The 24,262-nt window shown below is 40.2% G+C and overlaps 1 protein-coding gene across 1 annotated transcript; it reads left to right on the forward strand.

Annotated features, from left to right (window-relative positions):
• The first annotated feature begins 3,663 nt into the window (after nt 1-3,663).
• On the forward strand, nt 3,664-23,942 carry LOC149280854 (rho guanine nucleotide exchange factor 18-like). Its single transcript, XM_089500035.1, has 18 exons — nt 3,664-4,028; nt 7,594-7,706; nt 8,576-8,716; nt 9,181-9,431; nt 11,206-11,331; nt 12,838-12,955; nt 13,783-14,028; nt 14,424-14,500; nt 14,703-14,881; nt 15,141-15,223; nt 15,602-15,790; nt 17,199-17,339; nt 18,319-18,404; nt 19,550-19,597; nt 20,057-20,512; nt 21,505-21,841; nt 22,865-22,984; nt 23,785-23,942. The coding sequence occupies exons 1-18, from the start codon at nt 3,664-3,666 to the stop codon at nt 23,940-23,942; spliced, it is 3,234 nt and encodes a 1,077-aa protein (XP_089356161.1).
• The last annotated feature ends 320 nt before the right edge of the window (nt 23,943-24,262 follow it).

A 24,262-nucleotide genomic window follows, 5' to 3' on the forward strand; every position in this document is an offset into this window, starting at 1 on the left:
AATAAAAACTGCAAGGCCTTGCATCCAGAGTGCCCTAGCAACAAGGCGAAGGTAAGTGGATCAGTTAGTCTGTGCTAGGTGTCTCGTGCTGACTTATTTATTTATCAAGTGCTTCATATACTGTAAAGTCTAGTTTTGCGTCGGACATCTGAAGGGGCATCTTACGCATCTAAAGGAGTAAATCGCATCGCAGCTTGGTTTAATGTCTACACCAGCTGTCGCTGCACAGACCCTAGACAGCTCTGCTTTTCCTCTAGAGATTGCTCATTCCCCTGTTGCCACGGCTACTGAATATGCCAGACTTGTCCTTTTTCATATGACTATTTCTGCATATCCAGCATTTCCTCCTATATTTTTTACATTATTATTTTCACGCCTAATGTTTTGATCACATAAATACTTTATTCTGTCTTTAGCATCCTAGACTCTGTTATGGTGTCATGCTTTCTTGCTTTTACATTCCTTTCCTTTTTTTGTATCTTTTCTTTTGATTTCTTTCCATTCAACTTGTATTTTCCTTTTTTCTTTTCACGTTGCCTTCCTTCCCTTCCCTTCCTATATTTCTGTCCTTTCTTTCTTTCCCTCTTGCAGACGTCTTCTTAATCACCTTTAAATCCGCCTGTTGGAGTGCTGCCACTGCGCTCCTCTAATCTGCTCTGTGCATCACCCTCGTTCCTACTGCCTGTAACCTTGCTCCCGCTGCCCTTTCTATATCTTCAGCACACCTCATCCATCCCCAGTTACACCACCTTATGTAGAGCAAGCTTGGCTGGAACATTTATTCAAATAGTTTAACAAATGAGCAACAATTATCTTTTGCACATTGACTTCCTATGCATTTTAGAAGATTGCAAAGTAAGCATGGATCGCTTGTGTCTTTTGTGAGTTGGCGCCTTTGTGCATTTCGCACAACACATTTCCTCTTATCAAGATCTGAATCTGGTGGTGTGGCTCAACACAGCGACGCTTGGGTATAGCTTCCAAACACACTATATTTGTGTACTCCTTGTTTTCCATATTAGAAAAATACAGCTGGTTTTGTAATTGTGTTGCTAGTTTTAGATAATTGAATAAAATATAATTTTTCAGACATATTTAAAATGACCCTTTTTTCTGTGTTACTATACAAAGCAGTAGGACTGTTTAATTGTTTAAAATTGTCTATTAAATGAGCTTTTTGTCTGCATTTCTTACAGAAGGAGAGTTCCCAAAAATCTGCAGCATCTTCCCAAGGCCCTTTGTGTTATCAACAAGGTACATCACCTGTATTTTGTTTCTAGTTTCCACAACAGCCTTTATTTATTTACAGGAGAGGTGTCCACCGAGAGAGCTGGAAAATATGGTGTACTGGATCAATGTGAATAAAGAGATGCTTAAAGGAGCACTTCAGCCTTATTTTCATGTTGAAATCTATTTTGCATGAACTCTGATGAATTTAATGCATGCAAATAAGTTTCCTTTTCTTATTTTAACTGATCCCATGTGAATGTGAGCTGAGCTTTCCTTGAAGCCAATGGCAGCAGTTGTAGCATGTGTTCTTTGTGATGTTTTACTAGCATACATGCGATTGGCTGCTACTTGAATGACTTCAGTGGAAGTGTACTACTGATGTGCTATCTCCTGATTTCAGTCAAGTCTGCCCATTTTTCCTGATGTAAAGACACCAAACGTATCAGTCCTTTTGTGCTGTCTTAGATTCAGGATAGCTTTCTGCCTATCCCATGCACGTTTAGATTCACTCACTATATAAGCCTCTGCCACTTCTGAGAGGCTATTCCATTTATCTACCACTCTAACAGCAAAGTAAAACTTCCCTACATTACATCTAAGCCTTTGGTCGTTTGATGCCAACCCTTCACCGTTTTATTAGCCCTTCTCTGATCTCTCTCCATTCGGAATGTCCACATCATTCTGCAGATGGGGTCTAGAACTTTTCACAATAAGTGTAACTTCTTTCTGATACTTGCAAGGTTTTGCTTGCCTAACTCCTCTGAAATAATTACCCCCAAGTCCCTCTCCTCAATTGTTGCTAACACAATAGTACCTCCTGTTCAGAAAAACTATAAGGGAAACATTTGCTGCTTTTTCTTAATGTATGTACTTGTAATCTTTGGGGGGGGGGAGAAGAAGAGAGCATCGGAACTGAAAGTGATATGTAGTCATATGTTCTGTCACCTTTTGCTCCTTTCCTCCCTTAATAAAATCATAAACTAAAGAGATTAAAAACAAAAATAACAAAGTATAATTACGTAAAGGTAAAGTCTGTGTGTGAATGTATGTATAGTCTACAAAAGTAGATATATTTAGACCATTTCACAGACTCTTAGCATGAAGTAATCTTGTGTGATTGCCATTTCTGAACAAGGAAACAATGTCTGATTGCCAACCCCAGTGATAACTGCTGTTGGATATAATAACTTTCCTTTTGCCTCTTAACTGAAGGGAATTGAAGGGAACTAACCCAATAAATAGCAATGATAAGCAGTAGTTAGCAGCAATAGTGCATGCATTATTCAACATTATTCATAAATCTCTGCTTTTCAGAAAGTTAACGGTTATTACTATGGCTTTCAGATTTAAAATTTAAGTATAAAACTAAGCTGCCAAAGTCCAGTGTGATGATTACTTACAGCTGCCTTGGCAGGTGGGGAGCAAATTGTTTAAAGATGTTTTGAGTTCTTGAACAGTTAAACACCTGGCCTGACCTCCGTACAAAGGAATTATAAGTAAAATGGATTCATGTAACCCTCATAGAGAAACATCTCAGAAATGGTCATTATATATGCTGCCCAATAATTCTTTGTTTATTGTAATTTGCCTGGGCGATAGCCTTTCAGAGGTGGACCGGAACCATGAAAAGACACTTTTTACAAATGTATATTTGCCCACATTGAATATACTAGATCTCCCTGTGGTTTGGCATATATAATACATTATTCTAGACCATTGTTTAATGCAGTGCCAGGTGTATCATTTCGCAGCATAGTCAAAATGTTCAAGGTAGATGGTACTTCAGAATCTTAATTTGCCACTTCTTACAGCGTTGGCGTGCCAACATGCCTGCCAATACACCAGTATTGTAATAACAGGGCACACTCCGTGGGGGTGGCCTTGACTTCATCATACTAGTGGCTTCTAAATGTCTGTGGGTTCCTGTCTAGATACAGATGTCTAATATATTAATATACAGCAATGCTCTCCCTTTATCTGTATGTATTTATTAATGGATCACCCGGATTTTCTTATGCTGAATTGTGTACAGCCCTTTTCAAGTCTTTTTCATGTGAAACATAATACATCTGAAATTTTCAGACATGCAGCCGGTTTAACTCTTTGTCATCCTACATTAATATGCCTAGGAAATCCCATCTAACTGGGGCTTTGTGACAGAAGGGACTGTTGCCATGAGACAAACCGATTTACATGCGTCTGGCTTGCAAAGTGGACTCTGCAGATAAAGCGGTTTGTCTGATGGCTACAATTGGGTGTTAATCAGCTCTAGGTGAAAATGTTTCTGTGACTGCCAGCCGTGCAGATGTAGTCGATAACGGTTAGTTAAGCAGCAGGGGGTGGTTTCTAGAATCATCGCTCGAAAGTTTCAAAGCTGGGAATCGAGGGACTCTAGATCAGATTGCTTTGGAGTGAGCAGAGAGTGGGTTCAGCATGGGAAACACAAGCCTCAGAAGGGAGAAAGGAGCCTGCTGCCGGTCAGCACCATCCAGTATCTCCTTCTACAGTACCTATCCAAGGAAATGGGGAAGGAACTTTGTGCTGGAGAATGAGCTCCTCACATTTCGCATCTTCTCCGCTCTGCGGCAGAAGGCAGGGAGAAGCTTCCAGCCAGATGTCAGTGTCCCTCGTTCCAATGTGATGTTTGCCTCTGTTGCAGCATCCCTGAAGGATCATCCCCGCATTGCCATAGTGGGACTCGAAGGGACTCATGCACCAGCACGGGGGCTCGGAATGACTGTCACCCATAGAGGAAACTCACGATTTGAAATACAAGCAGCTTCGGGGAGCAGAACCAGGTAAGGAAGGAGAAACCTTTATAGCTAAATAAAATGTACGACACTGTGTTGGTAAGAGTGTGTGGCTGGAGGATGGAAGCTACCAAGCTTCTGTTGGGACCATGTGTAATGTAAAGGAGTTAAAAATAAAAAAAAAAAAAAAAAAAGGGTTGTGAAAATGTCTCTAGCGTAAAGCATGTTCTAATAGATCTGCAGTGATCTGCATTGGCTTAAATGTATAGTCACCTACCAAGCCTGTTGCATGGATATTGGGGACTGAACGGTCGGCTATACAGCTGTGACTGCTGTGTTCAAAATTAAACAATTCTATTCAGCTCCTCCCATTTAATTAATGATTTCATCCATGAAAGGCCTCCATATTCAATAATTATAATCATTTTTTAGAAAATTAGCTCATCTAATCCAATAATCCATATGGATCCCCTGGTAGTTGAACAATTACCCTGTGTTACTTTAACCCCTTCGCGACCTTTGCCGGTTCAGGACCGTCATAACAAGAAGGTCACTAAATGACCTTTGACGGTCCTGAACCGTCAAAAAATTAAGCTTAGAAAGTGATCAAGGATCACTTTCTTCGCTTAAACGGCCTTGCTGCAATGCCTCGATGTCGAGGCATTCAGCAAGGCCGAGATCGGCATCGGGGGCCATGTCTGGCCCCTCCCCGGGTGTCAACAGCCGCCATACATTGTATGGCGGCGGACACCCGTTTTAAAAGCGTTTAGGAGGCGATCAACTTAAATGGTGTCGCTGGAATGCCTCGATCAGGAGGCATCCAGCGACACCAAACTCTTACCTCTGGGTGGGCTGTGACCGCTCCGGAGAGCGGTCACAGCCGCCGCTGCCGGTGATCTTCGCCATCAAGCAAGATGGCGGCGGCCCGGGAAATAAAACAATAAAGACGAAAAAGTTCGCTAGAGGGTCTCCAGACCCTCTAGAGAACTGGCTCCACTTGCTGGTTGAATACAGGTACTGCATTCAACCATGCAAGTCAATGGAGCCCAGCTTTCTAATCACTATGTGATTAGTAAAATATTCAAAAAAAATAAAAAAAAATAAAAAATGGAAAAAAAAATAAAAAAAAAATGTGCTAACATTTAAAAATAATTATGCAGTGATGTCACTAGATGAACCATCCAGTACCAGCAAAATGTGTAAAAAAAAATATAAAAAAAGTATTAAAAAAATAAAATAAAATTAAAAAATAAAGTTTATTATTTTGAGCAAGTGCTAAAAATTCTCAAAAATCTCAACAAAGAGTTAAAATAAAAGCACTTCAAATACCCAAGGGGTGTCTAATATATAAAAAAATGGCTGATGGGGTAAATTGGAGTGGCCTAGCTCAAATATAGGGCATAGGTACAGACTGACCAAAATGGAGAAAATAAGCGCACTTCCCAAATGTGGCATTTTAAATCTGAAAAAACCCGACAAACCCATGCATGTCGGGTATCACTGCACTCAGGAGATGTTCCTGAACACACATTGGCGTGTTGTTTGACAGTGGCATATACCAGGACCTGTATATCTATAACTAAAGTACAATTTGTGTGAAAAAAAAAATTAAAAAATTACTATTACAAAGTTTGACAAAGTGTAGTTCTATAATTGGTGCATGGAAAGGGTTAAAATAACAGCATTTGGAATACCCTGGGGTGTCTAGTTTTCAAAAATATATGGTTTGAATGGGTTAAATTGAGTTAACCGGCTTCAAAGATATTCCAAAGAGGAGAGGGAGGCACAATGACCAAATGACCACCTGAATTACGCATGCCCCAAAAGTAGCCTTTTACCAGCCAAACAATCTGACAAACCCATGCATGTGGGGTATCGCTGTACTCAGGAGATGTTGCTGAACACATATTGGGGTGTTGTTTGACAGTGACATATACCAGCACCTGTATATCTATAACTAAAGTACAATTTGTGTGGAAAAAAAAATTACTATTACAAAGTTTGACAAAGTGTAGTTGTATAATTGGTGCATGGAAAGGGTTAAAATAACAGCATTTGGAATACCCTGGGGTGTCTAGTTTTCAAAAATATATGGTTTGAATGGGTTAAATTGAGTTAACCGGCTTCAAAGATGTTCCAAAGAGGAGATGGAGGCAGACTGACCAGATTTGTTAAAAAAGATTTGGAAATCATAAAACGCTGCTTGTACTTATTGCCCTATAACTTACAAAAAACAGCAAAAAAACATAAAAACATTGGGTATTTCTAAACTCAGGACAAGTAGTAGAATCTATTTAGCTAGTTTTTTTACTTGCTTTTTTAGGTGAGTAAAAGATTTTTCAAATAAAAGTCATAAAATGTGTTTTTTTTTCAATTTTTCACCATGTTTTTTTTATTTTTTTTATAGTAAATAAGATCATACGATCAAAATAATGGTATCTGAAGAAAGCCCATCTTGTCCTGAAAAAAACAATATATAACTTATGTGGGTACACTAAATGGGTGAGGAGAAAATTACAGCTGAACACAAGCACCACAAAAGTGTCAAAACAGCCTCGGTCCCACAGGGTACAAAACGAAAAATGAGCCCGGTCCTTAAGGGGTTAAATGGACATTTTAGATGCATCTTAACCCTGTTTTGAAATTACTCTGAAGTGTTCTGTAATCTCTCAATGTCCTCTTTCTTCTATGTGGCCCCTGCAGACCCCCCCCCATGTGTATTTGCACCTTTTGCCACCCCCGGCTGAATGCGTTCAGGAGATGTTAGGCTGATTCGTGCGTATGATATACTTGCCTCCAGTCAGCTCTAGCGTAGGCTTGGCAAACACCGCGGGCGAGGTCTGTTTTGACCCCGATGCGCATGTGCACCCATTAATTTCTTTTGGAGTACTTCCCTGCCACATGATTAGCTGGGCTACAAGGCTGCATCTTGTTTGCCAGGTAATTGCTTTAATTCTTATTTTTTTTTACATGTACGGACTCAAAATGCATTGTTTTCAATGGGTTTAGGGACCGCCCATTGTCCTTAAGGGGTTTAACGTTCATCTATATTGGGACTGTCAGGAATATTCAGCTGTCCCTTTTAAAAGGGAGTTATATATTCATAATCTGGAGATGATGGCAACAGAAGGACATATACATATGTATATCTCTTTTTCTAATTCCAGCACCTATATGTTGTAAGGCAGTGGTGTCACGGACGAGGCAGGGCGTATAGTTGAAATGCTGAGCTCTGTTGCCAAACAGCACCGGTGTCTTATTAAAAATTATAGTGCAGTTGAAGGGGGACATTGAAGAGACAAAATCTTAGATCTGTTTCCCTTTAAATGAAACGACACTTTTATTTTATGAAACTACTTTAACTGTGCATTCAAAACTTACTGTTGATGCCCATCATAATGCATAAATAGTCAGGTGATATACTTAAGCCAGATCTACAATTTTAGGGATGTGGGCCCCACACAAGTCATGAGTATTAGAACTGCAGATCTTTTGTGTAGTCCTCGTTGACGCAAGGACTGTTTTGAGTCCATAGAATGTCCTTTGTCACAAACACATTAACACTGTGAAAATAATATAATATATTTTATCCTCCTTTGAAATGTCTTAGCAGTGGAACAGCGGCAGAGATGGATGAAGTTGATCCAGGTTTCACAAAGGTGAAGATCTTCACAGATGATAATGTTTCATTAGCGCTGTCCAGCACTGATTCCATATTTGTGGAAGGTGAGTTCCATACTACTACTAAATATGCTGCAGAGTCCAATTGGGTCCATGATAAATCTTACTGTGTTCAGATTTTGCAGGTTTTTGTTTTGTTGGCCCATCCCAATCGCCAACCTGATCTCAGATTAATACAGATAGGGATATAATTTAAAGGGATCACATTCATTTTCTTGATGCATTGCTTTGTGTGCTGATATATGTAGTAGTCACATCAAGCAATGAGTAGAACAGTGAACAGAATCTTTATCAGAGTGCTAATCACTTGAACTCCTCTAGTGCCTGCTTCACTTGGCTGCAGTACAGCCAAAGTAATTAATATTAGATTATTTGACTTCTCTGTAATTCTTACCACGCTTGATGGAACTGATGGATTCAATAGAAACCGAGAAACCCGCTTCAGCCACACATAGCCGTACATGAATGTTTGCCCTCTCCAAAATACATTTATGTAAATGGAATGCTACTGGACACCGCTTCAGTGGTATATTAGTGTAATTGCATGTTAAACACAATACCAGGTCATGGCCCCAGAACTTTAATTGAGATGATTTTCTCCTTTCCTAGCCCCTAATGCGAAAATGTTTTTTCAAAGTTAGACTGGAACAGCTGTGTTCACCTGAAATAAGAGAGGATGGGAGTTGTTTTCTGTAAAGGAACTATTTGTGACCCAAACACATTTGCAATGTCATAAAAATAAAAGTGTGATTTATGAATTAGATTTCTTCAACCTTTTTAGACAAGAGATTGTCAATGACTCGACTGTGGTACTAACAGTTGCTGCTGCTTTGTTTTTTGCCCAAGCATACATTAAATGAAATACATTTTCTTCTCTGCACTGTGGATTTCCATTAATCTCTCTGTAATTTCAGATTCTTTCTTTTCGTCTGTGAGAGCCGAGTTGGAAGCTGATGCCCTCGAATTTGAGACAGAAACATGGAGCAGCGCAGTAGAGCCTCTGTATGCTAAAAAACAAAAGAAAGATGTTATCAAGAGACAGGACGTCATATATGGTGAGAAACACAGGAGCCTGAAATGTTAGCTACCAAAAATGAATCCTTTGCTATATTTGGGGCCCACATGTTGGAATTGTAATGGCACAAGAAAATCTTGTATCTGTTTTACTTAAAATGATTGCACTTTTCACTTGGGTGTTGGCATTAGTGGGAGTCAGTACCAAGATTGGCAGAGCCAATTAGTAGTGTCTAGAGTTGGCTTTTTAGTAGCGATTCATACCAATGCAAGCTCTTCATATGCACGCTGATAAAACATGTGCTGTACAGCAATGGAAGTCAACACGTCAATCCCTTCATCCTTGAGAAGCTTTGGTTCCAGAAAATTATGGGTGGTGCTGATTACCAACAGTTTTACAGTATTCTGTTCCTATACATATACAGTACATGAAATCTGTGTATATCGCAGTGAAAACATTCCGTGCAAACCATTAGACCAAGCCGTTTAATATTTTGTGTTGCAGAGCTGATGCAGACCGAGATGCACCATGTCAGGACCCTCAAGATTATACTAAAGGTTTACTCGCGTGCTCTGAGGGAAGACCTCCAGTATGGAAATAAAGAAATCAACCAAATATTTCCCTGTACAGAGGACCTTTTGGAGTTGCATGGACGGTTCCTAACACGGTTTAAAGAGAGATGTAAAGAGTCCTTAGAAGAAGGCAGTGATCGTAATTACATCATTCAAAAAGTTGGCGACATCCTTGTACAACAGGTGGGGAAACAAGGACATAGCAGAGTCAAGGTTCTAAGTCATTTTGAATTCAATTGTAAGACAAGGATGCAAAAGACTAATTCTCATCAGTTACTACAGGGCTAATTTGTTGTGAATCTAGGCGCCAGCTAAAAAGTTAGGAACCAGGATTTTTTTCAACTAACAGTTGGTTAGGAGTGATCTGATCATCATCAGCCCACTTACTAAACTCACAGCATTTGACCTGGAAGCACCCTGGACTTTCAGGTCAGTGCTGTTTTTTTGTTAATTTTTTTTATATAATTTTTTTTTTAACTCTTTCAATGTTGATGTTCCATTGGAGCACAGCATTGACTGATATTTAGTCCCCACAAGCTTGTGGGGACAAATGTTAACCCCTGCAGTGCCACAAATGTGTCATACAGAATTGTGGCACTGAAGGGGTTAACGCTGCGCTGTCACTCTATGGAGGGATCAGGCAGCGGGAGGGGGGGGTTGGGGCTGGTCTCCACAATCATGTGGAGACTGAAGAACCCTCTCCACTGTCCCTGAAGCTGCCTCTGGCAGCTGGGATGCAATGGCTGGTCTATAGACCAGCCATTGCAGGGGGGGGGAGTCTCTTTGATGACTGCTGTAGGCTTCCATGCCTACAGGAGTCAAAGGGCTTGTGGGGGCTCGTTTTTGCTGTTGCTGGTCTGCCTGGCCTTCCAGGCAGACCACCAGCAGCAGAGCCCCGTACAAAATGGGAATTAACCCCTAAAATGCTACCATCGCAGCATGGAAGGGGTTAATGCTGCACTCATGGAGCGATCAGGCAGCAGGGGGATGTTGTGTCACGTGCCCACCCTTCCCAAGTTGTCTGTGGCAGCTCAAAACGCAATTGCTGGTTTTTCTGCAATCGCGTTTTCAGCCTACAGGTTCACTCCGTGGGAGTGATCACAGGCTCAGGGGCGGGCTTGGGGTGGCTGTGCTGGTCTGCCCAGACTCCTGGGCAGACAGCAGCAGCAGCGCCCCCGCCATCACCATGATTGTGGCGACATGGGGTTTTTTTGGGGGGGGATGTAGCAGGCTGACAAACACCTAGGCGCCTGGGATTTGTCGATCCCTGAGTTACTTTATATATATATATATATAGATCTAGATAGATCTATATATAATCACACAAACCAACATTCTACAATTAGTATTGTTCCCATCGGTAAACTTTAAGTTTCTTCATGTTTTTTCAATGCTGAAACAGCCAAAGCATTCTGTAATTATACTTGAAAACACCCAAAACAGGTTTAAACAGAATACATAAAAAAGGAGACCAGGGTTCCTGGATCTTATTTTTAAAGTCTCTTTGGCAGTGTACTGTGTAATTAGATTGATGGTTTCTTTTGCTGAACATCCGTGACCAGCAGATAGGTCAGTGACACATGGTTTGTGGAGATGTAACACAGGCTCTGACAGATGCCCATTGTTTATGTGAGTAATTAGTGTACCTTTTCACATCTGGGCTCTGCATGTCAGCGTTATAGATTGATTAATAGAGAGCTGCTATCTCTGGAGACCAGGCCACTATAAAAATACACAGGCTTATTATATATAATTATGCAGACATTCCCTCTGAGTAACCGTGTACATCCAAGTGTAAATTGTCACGAGAACAGTAGCAGCGTTTGGATAAATATCCGTGTGTAAGGCTGGCCAATTGCAATGAAATGTAGGGGCACATGGTAGCTCAGTGTTTTCCTGTTTGATAGTGTGAGATTTGATAATGTGCGATGGTAATGTGCCCTGTACACATGCTCAGTTTTCAGGGGACACTGGTGATCGGATGAAGGACCAGTATGGTCTGTTTTGCAGTCAGCACGGCAAGGCGATTAGTTATTACAAAGAACTCCTGCGAGAAAGCAAAAAGTTTCAAAACCTTATCAAGGTGAGTGGAGACTTCCAGATATAAACTTAAAAACATGAAGGGTAGTCATGGAAGCCTCATCAACCCTATATGATCTTGTTTTGCATTATGTGAAAAGATTGTTTTGCAGTGTACTTTATCCTGTATGAATGAAAGTGTTGTGTATTTACTGAAAATAGCTCAATGGATTTAAACAACCGAGAGTTGTTCATTGATTCCGACAGCGGAGACGGGACTTCAGGACAGGACGTTAGATACGGATCACATTTTTTTCTAATGTCATTACATGTGTCATAATCCAACTCATACCGATAGTGTTTTAGATAAAGATGCCAGCACATATGTTGTAACAGCTGTGCAGCCAGGGATGGGCCTATGGTTATTGGTACCTGGGTGTAGTATTCCCCCATTAAAACACACACAAACTTGTTCCAGCCCCCACTCACTCTACCATCGTACATTTACGCATACACATACTATCTCCCTCCTTTCCCTCGCACCTCTAACCCTAGGCTCACCACTGACACCATGCTCCAACACACAGTGATGCTGACATCATACACTCAGCGACATATTTAACTTTCATGCTGACCTAGGCCAGCAGCCCTGTCCTCGGTTGGTGTCTTACCGAGTTAAAAGGCACGGAGCACCAGATATGGTGTCATATCCCGGCACTCTGTTTCTTAAAGGCACGCATTGCCTTCTAATGTAGTTTCTTAAAGGCACGCATTGCCTTCTAATGTAGTTTGCCGGTGTTGCGTTGGGTCTGCATAACCTCCATAGTGTAAATGGGCCAGTTGGAGAGATCAATAATCTCCCTTGTAACTGACTCATTGAGGAGCTGGCCACAGTGAGGGCTTATCACCCCAAGAGCAAGGGGGACTGGCCCCCTGCTAGGCCAGGAAACATTGCTGCATACACTGACACGCATAAACATGCTGAGACACTATATGCTCACATGAGAGCGCCATCATACAGAAACACATCCTCACCCTAACACTATACACATACACACAGAAACTCACTCTCTGCCCTCTCTTTTACCTCACTTGAAGCCTGTCTATACTGGAGTATCCAAGTTGCCATGCTATTATCGTGGGGTCACGGGGTGCTTTACATGGCCCTTCTGAGAGTCTTGGTAACCGGGTGCCAAGCACCCCTTTGTGCAGCAGTGGCCTTTGGCAACCGGAAGGAACAGCCTCACTTGAAATATTTCTTCAACCAATGACTTTAAACTGAGAAACAATTTAGGGATTAAAAGTTATCACCTTTTACAGTGACTGAAAAATAAAAATGACAAACACTAGGTAGAACTGATTTATTTATTTGTGTTAAGGTGCCAGTTCCACTGTCAGATTTGAGTCCAATAATCATAAGATGTTGGCATGATTTTGTGGTAGAGTGTTATAGATAAGGATATGCTGAATAAGATATGGACCATGATGAAAGTTATACTTGTGTTTGGCAAGAGTAGGTTCCTGTGAATAAACATTTTTTTATTTTTAACTTGTATGGTTTCTTCTCTAGAAAATAAGCAATTCCTCTATTGTGAGGCGTCTGGGAGTTCAGGAGTGCTTACTTCTGGTAACTCAGAGAATTACAAAGTATCCAGTTCTTGTAGAACGCATCATCCAAAATACTGAAGGTATGATATTTTTACTAAACTATATGACGTTAAATGTGAAGTGAGCATTATACACATAAAAGTAATTGCAGGGCTAAAACCAAACACTCTGAGCCCTGACAGGTGCAGTTAAAAGATGGACTGTTTCATCTCCTCAGCCGTGGGCCAGTTCAAGCAGATCTGTCACAGTACAGAATCCGTCATTTTACAGTCCTGGATGAGATTAATTTTTGTTAGTTTGAAGATGTGAGTCCCCATATAACCAAACAATGACATAATTAGGCTTTAGAGCACTGGAAATGGTTAGAAGTGAAGTAGTGGGCGAGCAGAGGAAGGATGTTGTGTATGGGATTGGTACTTATGTATTCTTTGCTGTAGTTCCATCTTCTTATGCCACTCAAAGTGTTACAGATGAGTCGAGCTAGGCAACGTGGTTGTTTAGAATGATTATGGAGTAAAGGTGACAGTTATCAGTTACTGAGAAGATGAACAATTGTGTGTAAAATGTCTGTGTCATTGTTGCTGACGATGTCTTAAAAGGGTGTAGTGTAGATATAAATGTTGACACTTGAAAGCTGTTTGTAAAGTACACTAATTACCAGGATTCATTTACAAAGATGACTCCTTGCATAAAAGTTATAATCCTTAAATCCAAGGTGTGTCTTTTCACCCTCATGGAATTCTTGGGTATTCCCTGTATCCAATTTGTTTTTACAATTAGCCCCCCCCCCACAGTCTTCTTGGCATTCAACCATAGGTTGTCCCCAGGAACATCTGTTCAGTTATATGATTAAATACCAAAACTATTATTATAATAAAGTTGCCTCACTAGACTTTGAATTTTTCAGAGGGGACAGAGGATCATGAGGCTTTGACCCAGGCACTTGCCCTGATCAAAGAGGTCATCAATGAAGTAGATGTACGGGTCCACGAGAGTGAGAAGGGCCAACGTTTGAGAGAAATCGTGGCCAGGATGGAGCTGAAATCTTCCGGTAAACTGAAGACTGGGACATTTAGGAAACAAGATATGATGCGTAGACAGCTGCTTCATGATGGAATGCTCTACTGGAAGACTGCATCCGGACGCCTGAAAGGTAGAGGGGCTTATATGTCAAAAGTCTGATAACAACTATATTCAGTTCAACAATGCATACTAGTTGTAGACAGTATGTGTGAATGTACACACACATTCACACACTGTTTACATAGACATTATTCTTCAGTATATGTGTGTGTGTGTGTGTGTGTGTGTGTGTGTGTATATATATATATATATATAGTTTAACCTTTAAACCTTTTTTTTTTAAAAAATACACTGCTTTCATGGATATCAAACAGTTGCATTTATCCAAAAAACATATATTTATGTATGTGTGTATATATATATATATATGTATGTATATATATATAAAATATCTTACGCATGCATAAAATTTATTTCTGTCTGCCGGTTTCTTAACATTGTGGCCCTGATTGTTTCTGTCTTTAGATATTCTTGCAGTTTTGCTGACAGATGTCTTGCTTCTTCTACAAGAGAAAGATCAAAAATATTCGTTTTCCTCTTTGGTGAGTAGAAATTACAGAATGCTGGTTTACATATAAAAACAATTGCAGATTGAAACCGGTAAATGCGCTTAGTCAGCGGAACATTGCATTGTCCTCTATGGTAATTGGTCCACTTTTACCACTGCAAAAGATCCCTAAATTATATTTTTATTTCCATATGAAGGGTCCTTATAATGCCCTTGTTATATATTTTTCCAAATAGGATTCAAAACCTCCTGTCATTTCACTGCAAAAGCTTATTGTCCGAGAAGTGGCTAACGAAGAAAAGGCCATGTTCCTGATAAGCGCTTCACTGCCGGGTCCAGAAATGTATGAAATTCACACCAGCTCAAAAGAAGAAAGGAACTCATGGATGGCACTAATCCGTGGAGCAGTGGAAAGGTAGAGTAACCGACCAGTTTCAGCAGTGTTATAGTTTAGGTGCAGTGGTTTTGTCTAAAGTCCTCATTCCAACCTGGCAAAATTAGTTTTTGGGTCTAAACAGATATTCAAAATATATCAGAAATGTACAAATCGACAGAGAACACCACATCATAAGCTTCTGTTAACGTTTCAGACTTTTGTTGGTCTGTGTGCATTTGTGGTTTAACTATACAAAGTCTATAAGTCTATTATCCTCAATATGTTTTTGTCCTTACAGTTGTCCAGAAGCGATCTTCCCAGAGGCTGATGATGAAAAAAGAATTGCTTCTGAACGTGCAGCTAAAATAAAGGAATTCCAAGGTACATCTTGCAGCTGTTTTGTTGCTAGTTAAGAATACATCTGCTTTTAGTAGAGATGGTGGGAGCAGTAGGTAGGCACTGACTCCTTAAACAGTGGCATTTAAAACTTGTCATAGATCTTGATTTTGATATTGGTTAAGGGGTCATTCCAGCCAAGCATTTGATAGTCTTGTTTAACTTTTCTTGGTATCCCTTTTGCAGATGCATGGGAGGGTGGGTGGTCTGCAGAATCTCCCCATACGCATGTTCCCCTTTCCCTAATCCCCAGCTAAATCCCATGCATGACATGTGTTCGGCTGTCTCTGCCAGCACTGTGGGCTGGGCTCTGTTCTCACCGGAAAGCTGAGTCTAATGGCAAGCTTTTTTTCGGTCATACAGAGCGTCTTCACAAGAAGGACGGAGCCATCATGGAGGCTCTTCAGGAGAAACTGCAGATCTGCATGGATATGTCCGATCTGTACAGCTTTGATGATTCTTCTCAAACTACCAGACTTAGACAGCTTGTTGGAACAGACAATGGAGAAAACCTCCAAGGGGAACATATCCTCCAGTCTGCTATCAGTGAAGGTATGATCTTTCAAATCTCTAACTACTGATCTCTCATTCTTTTTAAGGATCCTTTCAGCTGCCAGGGCAAAGCTATCTTTGAAATGTTTACCTTTCGTCACAATGAAGACAGACACGTTGTAATATTGCTATTGCTGTGTAGGTCATACACAGGTCTTATGCAATATATACCTGTTCTTAATTGCATTCCTACAGTATCACTATGGGGAATAGTTAGCAAAGGAGGGGTTGGCAGTAGAGTTAGTTCAAAATACAGTCGCCAAGGGTCAACCTGGTGAGTTGCTACTTCGGTATAGGCTGCACCATCCTTCCTAATGCATAGGTTAATCAGTGAGGTACCTCAAGAGCACTCCGTAACTTAATTATGCATTATACAGGGCCAGCCAAGGTCTTCTTAAAATTGTCTATAATTACACAACGGTCAAATGGCTGTGAATAGTAAACTGTTTTGCACGACTAGGTGAGAGAAAAATAAGTGGTAACCTAAAAAAAAAAAACATTTTATGAGAATACTTTGATTAATAAAATGATGCATCTGAAGTCTTTTTCTTAAATGTCTATATTTGCTATTCAAAGTAAGTTCATCCCTGTGACCGTTTAGAATATGTAAAAACATTGGTGTTACACGTATTACTTGCCAAAATGTTTTAGGGGTTTGCTCTATCAATGATGAGTAGAAGTGGAATATTTCTTGTGCCGTGTTCATACATCATGAAAGGCTACCTCTGTTACATTTCTCCCGTATGCATGGCCAATCTGACTCTGCGCAGCACATTATTATTATTATTATTATTATTATTATTATTAATTGTCTGACAAGATGAGAATTGAGAGACTAAGACAAACCGATACATTAGGTGGAGAGAGCCCTGCTCGCAAGCTTACAATCTTGAGGGAATGGGGTGACAAACATAAGGCACAGAGAAAGGGTGAGAGGTAGTGTGGTGGTTGTATCAATGACAAGGAAGTTCTAGCAGCTAAGATGGTGCGGCTTCTCTGAAGAAGTGGGTTTTTAGATGTTTCTTGAATGTTGTCAGGGAGGGTGAATGCTGAAGGTTCGGTGGAAGTAGATTCCAGAGATTTGGGGCAGCCCGAGTGAAATCTTGTAGACGGGAAAGCCTTTAAAGAAATCTCACTGTGTTCAGAGACAACTCAACCCCTCTTGTATTAAAAGCTCACTTTGGCTGGGTCTTCATAAGGCATAATGAAATGTCCAGTTTAGTGAATACACCCCAGAGTAAACTTCGCAAATTATTGATCACATAGGACTTTGTACTCCTCTTTTATTTGTAAAAGTTTTGTTTTAGAGTAAATCAGCTCCCAGGAAGATATTTATATACTAAAAAAATGTTTTGACTATTTTTGTAGTAGACTGTAATTCTCCAACATCCACAATCTTGTTTTGCAGCGGAGAGAATTCAGTGCCTACTCCTCTCCCCAACCTCCCCCCAGAGTCCTCATGAAGAAGCAAACTTGGGGAATTCCGCTCACCTGAGGCGATCAGAGACATTTGGAGGTTATGAAAGTAATGCCAATCACACAAACAAATGTGAGACTGTGTGCCAGTATTGAATGATAAGGGAGTGCTCGGAGAAATGCAAGTCAGTACAGGATCTGCACATTAAGGCTAGATAATGCTTGGAGAAGTTGGCTGAAAACTGAAAGAAAACGCTTTAGTATGCATGTAACCTGGAACCATACATTTTATTTACTGAATACCGCCACTGTAGAATAATGCATACTTAAATATTTACCAGACACAGAAGATCCTGCTCTACTACAGTCGTTGTCCTTAATGGTCTGACTGTTCTTGGAGCTGACTGGCTGCTTGAGGCCAGTGTATTTTTACGTTTAGTGGAGCACTTTTTGCATACACTCCAAATGTGCTTTACTGCATGTAGTTTGGTCCATGGCTTTACTGAAGTTTAAAACAAAACAAAAAACACAGAAAATGCAGCCCTGGTACAGCAACTACCCTCCTCCTCCTCGCTGACTCAACGTTTGTTGCCACTCATTGGCTGCTTAAAGAAGTCAAGCAGTGACAGGATAGGGCTCAGGTTGAAATTGGTGGGATTGTTTGCTGTCAATGCACCCTGGGGTCCGAATGGATCCTCGACTACAGCATTAGCTGAGCTGGAGCAGACTAGAAGCAAGTATATATCATGTGCCAAACACTTCTCCTGAACTGCAAATAGCTGGAACTAGGGAAAAGTATATATCTGAGAGGATTCTGCATTAAAATTTAAATGCGCCATGCGGCTATTATATGCATTAAAGCTAGAAGAAAAGCCATAGGGTACATTGGCCATTGGTCTTTATCTGCAGGCAAACTTGATGTTCCTGTCCTTTTTAGAACTAGTTTAGCACCAGTTATCATTCATTAATTCTTTAAATATCACAGAGCTCACAGTATGGCATCCATATAGTTCTTGCTGAGCATAATGCAGTATAAAATGTACAGTTTGTGTGCCTGTTTTCATGCGATGACCTTAAATATCACAATGGTGACCCTATGTTTTTTTCTTCAGCCGGTAGCTTTAAACAAAAAGGCCGCGATTGTCGTACTACATCGACCAATTCAGAAACTCCGAATCAGGATACTGAGCAGAGTGAGGTGAGTTCACTACTTCACAGATCATTCAGGGATCTATGTAGATAAAAATAATGAATAATGAATAATGCATTGCCAAAGAGTGTCTCTTGGAATTGTTTTGAGCTTCTTCTTTTTAACCGCATGTTTTTATTCTACAGCATTCAGTATCAAGATTGGATAATAATAGCTCTCCAACAAACCAGGATCCGGAGGTAAAGAAAGATTGCACTTTCTTCTTTAGCATAATAAGTAAATGTAATAAAATAGTGGCCAGTGCCCACATTGTAGTAAGTACTTCCCCACACACAGCAATCCCACTGGCACCGGCACGCCTTGAGTTAAGAGTAAAATGTGTTAAGCTGTTAACCATCACATCAGATTCACTTGTATTTTATAAAGAATATACAAAACTGAGCAACTTACCTTGGACTGCGGAACTTGGATTTCTTTTTGACATTGCCCACATTAACCTGTCCGTGGCAATACTGTCCATCGTCCATAGAGGGCAGATGGAAGGAACAGTAGAGAAATTAACTGTAGAAATTTATATCGAACACGCAGTGCTGGATCCACTGTTTGAGATAAATCTATAAAGTAGTTGAATAGCAATTTAAGTGTGAATTTCCATTTAAAAAACATGACATACTGACCTGTATAAAATGTATCGCTGGTTTTATCTCCATTTTTCCATTGCGGTCTATGAGGATTATTAAGTAAAGCAAGAGTTGGCAGGATAGTTGTGATTTCAACTCCCTTGATGAATATGCATCTTGGGAAGAATAGCAGAGCTGACCCTGCATAATACATATTTCAATCAATGTGGCGTCTTTCAGGAGAGTTAGTGGATTTAACCCCTTTGCTACAGAAGACTTACCAGGCATCTCATCAGAAACATGTTCTTTCCCGTTTCTATGTGTATAATGAGTGTACACATCTTCACATTGGGTTTATTATGCACTCAGTATATCATGGTATACATCTGTCACTTAAGCAGAAGTTATTTCAAGAATTTAAAAGTACAGACCTTTCAGCTTTTTTAATATTTTCATTCATGGGGTAAAATTTAAAGTTAATCTCAAATATTCAAATTAAAGACAATAGTGATCCATCAATGTGCATACTGGACATATATCTAAATGTATTTGTATTATGCTTTATCTTCTCAGCTGATCTCCAAGATACAGACCCTTCTACAGCTGCTGTATAGCCTGCAGGTAAGCAATATTCTGCAAAGTTTTAATATATATTGCGTTAATAATGCCCTTTATGCAGGCAAAATATATTGTACACGTAACCCTATGTCTTTGTTCTATTTGATATTGCCATGACTCCTTTCTCTCATACAGTAGATCCCAGTACTCCCTAGACCTAAAAAGGGTCTCATTTATTATCCACTTATATTATATATATATATATATAATTTTACAGTTTAACAGTATTGGTGCCTGTATCCTCGTGTTCCTTCTCACAGGCAACAGGCCTCTCTCATTCCGTATATTCCTACATTTCTTCCTCTCCTAAATTGTTTCTCCAGCTCTTTTCCTCAGCTCCCATTTGAGTTGCATCCCGACTGTTTATTTCGATAGCCCCATCTCACTCCTTAATGTCCCTGTAAATCCCTTTACAGTGTGATTGATCGATTTGATGTGGGCCTTTCACGTTTTCTTTTGCAGGCAGTGATGTCGCAGCAGGATAGCTACATCGAGGTGCAGAAGGAGAGAGAGAAGCAGTTTCGGCAGCTGTCTTCAAGGGGGAACTGGCTTCTGGAGCAGGAGAAACAGAGGAATTTCGAGAAGCAGAGAGAGGAGTTTGCCAATGTGCAGAAGCTACAAGAACAGCTAAGGTTGGAGAAGCAACGCTGGGAACGCGAGCGGGAAAAGCAGCAAAGAGAAACGGAAGCTACGGAGGCCCGGCTGAGGAAGTGGGAAGAGGTGTCCAGACTCGAGAAACAGAGGCTCGATCATGAGCGGGAGGAACTGGATTCTCAGAGGCAGGCCTATCAGCACGACCTTGAAAGGCTGCGCGAGGCACAGAGGGCAGTGGAAAAAGATCGGGAGCGCTTAGAGCAACTGAAGAAGAACAAAAAGCCCAATATCGTAGCTGGAGTGTTTTCTCCTGACCTGGTGCAGGTAACAGTGGTACGGACGTTTTTGAATATTTTGAATGCAATCTTGTGGTCTTGTTTCTTAGCATTACAATGACTTTGCTGCAAATATTCATTTTAACAATTATTAAACACTCCCAACTGACGCAATTAAGAGGAGTAATTTCCAACTTGCACTGTACAATAATTGGTCTCGTCATCCACTGACCAAATACTATCTAAATTGGCAAACATTCCTAAATATAATTAAATTACTTTAGGACTTCCCAAGCACAAACGGTGCTTATCTTCCCTACAATGTACAATAAATCATAATTGTATGCACATCGTATCATTCACTATCTGATCTTATTGAAAAGAACTTTATCTGGCTCACATTGTACGATGTACTGTATGACGGTGTCTGTATGATCTCTATCCACTACATGTGATCTGACACACCATATATAACCGTCCCCCAATATTACTCGGCATCAGTGCTACCCATTGTATAAAACAGATTCTGGGCTCCAGACTCTTAGCTGACCACAATACTATATAGCATATAGTATTATTTGTTAGGACTTTGGACCCATTGTATGTTATCAGATTTCCATGCCAATTGCTGGAAACATATCGCAATAACAAAGGGGTGAGATTGGATGGATAAGCATATGCTTTAGTGCTACTTGATTAGAAAAGGTTGAGAAAACATCCTTATACAAGGTGACATTCTAAGTGAACTGCAACATAGATCTACTCTCCAAGACATATATTTTCCATTGCAGCACAGAGCTGCTTACAGTCTCACAGTTTAGGATGTGACACAACATCGCATATGAGATAGATCACAAATGTGTATGACAGAACACTTTTTCATTCATGTTTTTCTCTTTCATTCATGTTTTTCTCTTTCATTCATGTTTTTCTCTTTCATTCATGTTTTTCTCTTTCATTCATGTTTTTCTTTCATTCATGTTTTTCTCTTTCATTCATGTTTTTCTCTTTCATTCATGTTTTCATGTTTTTCTCTTTCAGGGACTTGCCCATTCCTCAAGTTTTAATAGAGAAGGGATGGTTAACCTTGAAGCACCCGGACAACTAGTTATGAAACCCACTTCCAAAACCACCTCATCCATGTCTGCAGCTGACTACTTGGAGAGGCCGGAGGTGACACGCAGGGACAGCAGCTCTGCAGATAGCCGTCCAGCACTGAAGAACGATGTTCCTATTCATCTCCTCAGTGCAACTAATCAGATTCAGAAGCAAACGTCACTGACCAAGCAGCAGATTCCTACTAAGCTGGCAGCTTTGACCAAAGAAAGCAGGGAGAAAAGTGGTAGAGGGAAAGCCTCACACAGAACCGAGAGTTCCGGTATGAAATCAGTGAGCCGCATTATCTCTTAAATGCAAACGATTGCCTATTAAAGCACTTACAGCATACTTTAATGTGTACTCTTCATCGGTGGGGCTTCACAGGGGCACTGGAGGGTCCCTACACCGGTTTTGTGTGTGTAACTGAGATTGGCCTTTAGAATGTATAGATAATGTAGTAAGATTACTTTCAGCAAATTTTGATAAATCTAGCCTTAACAGGACCACATCAGCCCTTCTTGCAGAAAAGCTTTACTAGGAATATGCTTTGTGTACGTATAAATTTATGATAATGTTTGGCATGTTTTTATGCTTGTTTTAGATCCAACTATACCCTCTGGTCAAGTACAGAGTACATAGAGCACGCTCTGCATGTCTAGTCTTTATAGTGGAATATTCAATGACACCCCTACTATAGAACAATGTATATTTACATATAATTATAATAAATAAATATATATTTATATATATAAACTTGGACCTTGTGGCAATTTAATAAAAGGTCTACTCCTGCCCCAGGTAACCTTTACCAGTAAGGTCACATTTTATTTGAGTAGCTTCACCTTTGGGATTGTTAATCTGGAGCATTAGGATACAGAGCTGTGTGAAAGGATGACAGATGAGTTTTCGTGTTGGTTTTCCTTTTTAGGTTTGTTTGTTTTTTATTTCTATTTGATTAGACATGTTCAACTAATTATTTCAAATGTTCAGTGAGTAGATGTGAATGCAAGTGAATATGCTGAGTGCAAAACTGGAGACCTGCTGTAGGTTTTTTTTTTTTCCTTTGTTTCTAGAGCTGTAGAACTATGTACTTTTCTTTAGGAAAATGTAAATAAAGAACATTCTTTATTCCAGTCTATTGCAAGGTATTGTTAAAACAAAAAAAAAAAAACAGGAGTGTGAAGAAGAGTGCTTATACCCTTTATGCATTTCGTGCACAGGGTGTTGTTTGTGCTATTGACTTGAGGGGTTGATTTAACAGAGCAAACATCTTGAGTAAAGAGTTCTTGAATATCTCTTCCAGGCTCAGTGGATCACAGATCATTTCCATCTAGGTTTTCAGGAAAGGAAGAGACCTCAGCGTGGAACAGAAGGTCTGCCAGCCCAAGCCAGCTGAGTAATTCAGTAGCCTTCTTCATGCAAGGTGAGTTTATTATCCAACAAAGTGAACATTGTTCGGTTATAGCACTCTATTACCTGGAGGAAACTAAAGGCTGAAATCCCAAGCTGTGACTTTTGGTGTTTTTTCATTATAAACGTTTTTATTGAGACAAATATAAAATATGATATGAACAAAATATCAGTGTGCCCTTTATAATTATGGGCTGTGAAAACTTGAGCAAGACGCACAATATTTAAGATGGTGTTTTTCCATGATGGTGTGCTTTGTTAGGCCCGTCTGTGTCTTGGATGACAAGATTATAAAAACCATCAAGTCAACTGTGATAATATCCCGTCAACATAAGTGAAGCAAAGATGGAGCTTTGTGCTCCGTGGGGCTTGGCACAATGACGCTCCCTTTTCTTTAGGGGTGGCTGGGGTTGTTTCCTGGATAAGATGTTAATGTGAAACAGGTCTGGTAAAAGCTTTTTGAATGAAATAATAAAGCAAGGCAGGGTTCTTGTATGTCTATTAACTGCAGCTATGTTTAATATTTTTCTGGCTGCATTCACAAGTTTTAATTTTTCATTGAATGGAACACACGAGCGCCCCCTAGTGGACTTTTTGCAGTATTACTTCAACACCTGGAGAGTGTTGCTTAAGGGTTGCAGCTGTGGTTCCAGACACGAAAGGAAAGTCATTATTGCCGATTATTTCTATTATTCACTATCTTACTCCCTATACTGGTTTTTCTCACTCTTTCTATACATGCATTCACAAGTATAACAGAAAGAATTGGGGTACTCCATTTTCTTATCGTTTTCTTTATTTTTTCATACACAGACCCCTCAGGGCAGGCTGACTCCGTCCCTGAAACAACTTCTTATCCAACAAGCTTATACCGGCAAAGCAGTTCCCACCAACTGCAGACGGCTCCGGCCCCCTTCCTTGCACCACCTGCCGAAGATGAAACAAACAAAGAAGATGTTATCTTTTTCTAGGCAGGTAGACAACACGCTGATAGCTTTGCCAGCTCCAGGGCTCTGACAAACCATGTTGGATAAAAGCCGCTACAGCTAAGGCCTTCGCCATACATCCCGGGCATCTGGTTGGAGATCTTTACCAACTCGTGTTGTGATGAGCAAACTGTGAATTGTTATATGGGGACATCCTGTCTGTGTCAGCTACACAAAGGGAAACGCGCAAAGTTTTGTTAAATCGAGAGAGAACAATGTGTCGCATGTGAATCTTTCATGTTTAGGTTACAATCACACATGTTCTTTGTTAGCTTTTAGAGTATTTTTTTATTATTTTAGAATTG

This window comes from Sceloporus occidentalis, unplaced genomic scaffold, assembly GCF_023333645.1.
Source record: "Sceloporus occidentalis isolate IW3139 unplaced genomic scaffold, rSceOcc1.0.p SCAF_145, whole genome shotgun sequence".
Taxonomy (NCBI): domain Eukaryota; kingdom Metazoa; phylum Chordata; class Lepidosauria; order Squamata; family Phrynosomatidae; genus Sceloporus; species Sceloporus occidentalis.

What these genes read in the sequence shown, in the direction of transcription:
- LOC149280854 (XM_089500035.1), top strand. Translation starts at nt 3,664, where the DNA reads ATGGGAAACACAAGCCTCAGAAGGGAGAAAGGAGCCTGCTGCCGGTCA. An exon ending in ATCCGTGGAGCAGTGGAAAG is followed by an intron (nt 14,882 to 15,140) that starts GTAGAGTAACCG and finishes TTGTCCTTACAG; the next exon opens with TTGTCCAGAAGCGATCTTCC. An exon ending in TGCCAATCACACAAACAAAT is followed by an intron (nt 17,340 to 18,318) that starts GTGAGACTGTGT and finishes TTTTTTCTTCAG; the next exon opens with CCGGTAGCTTTAAACAAAAA.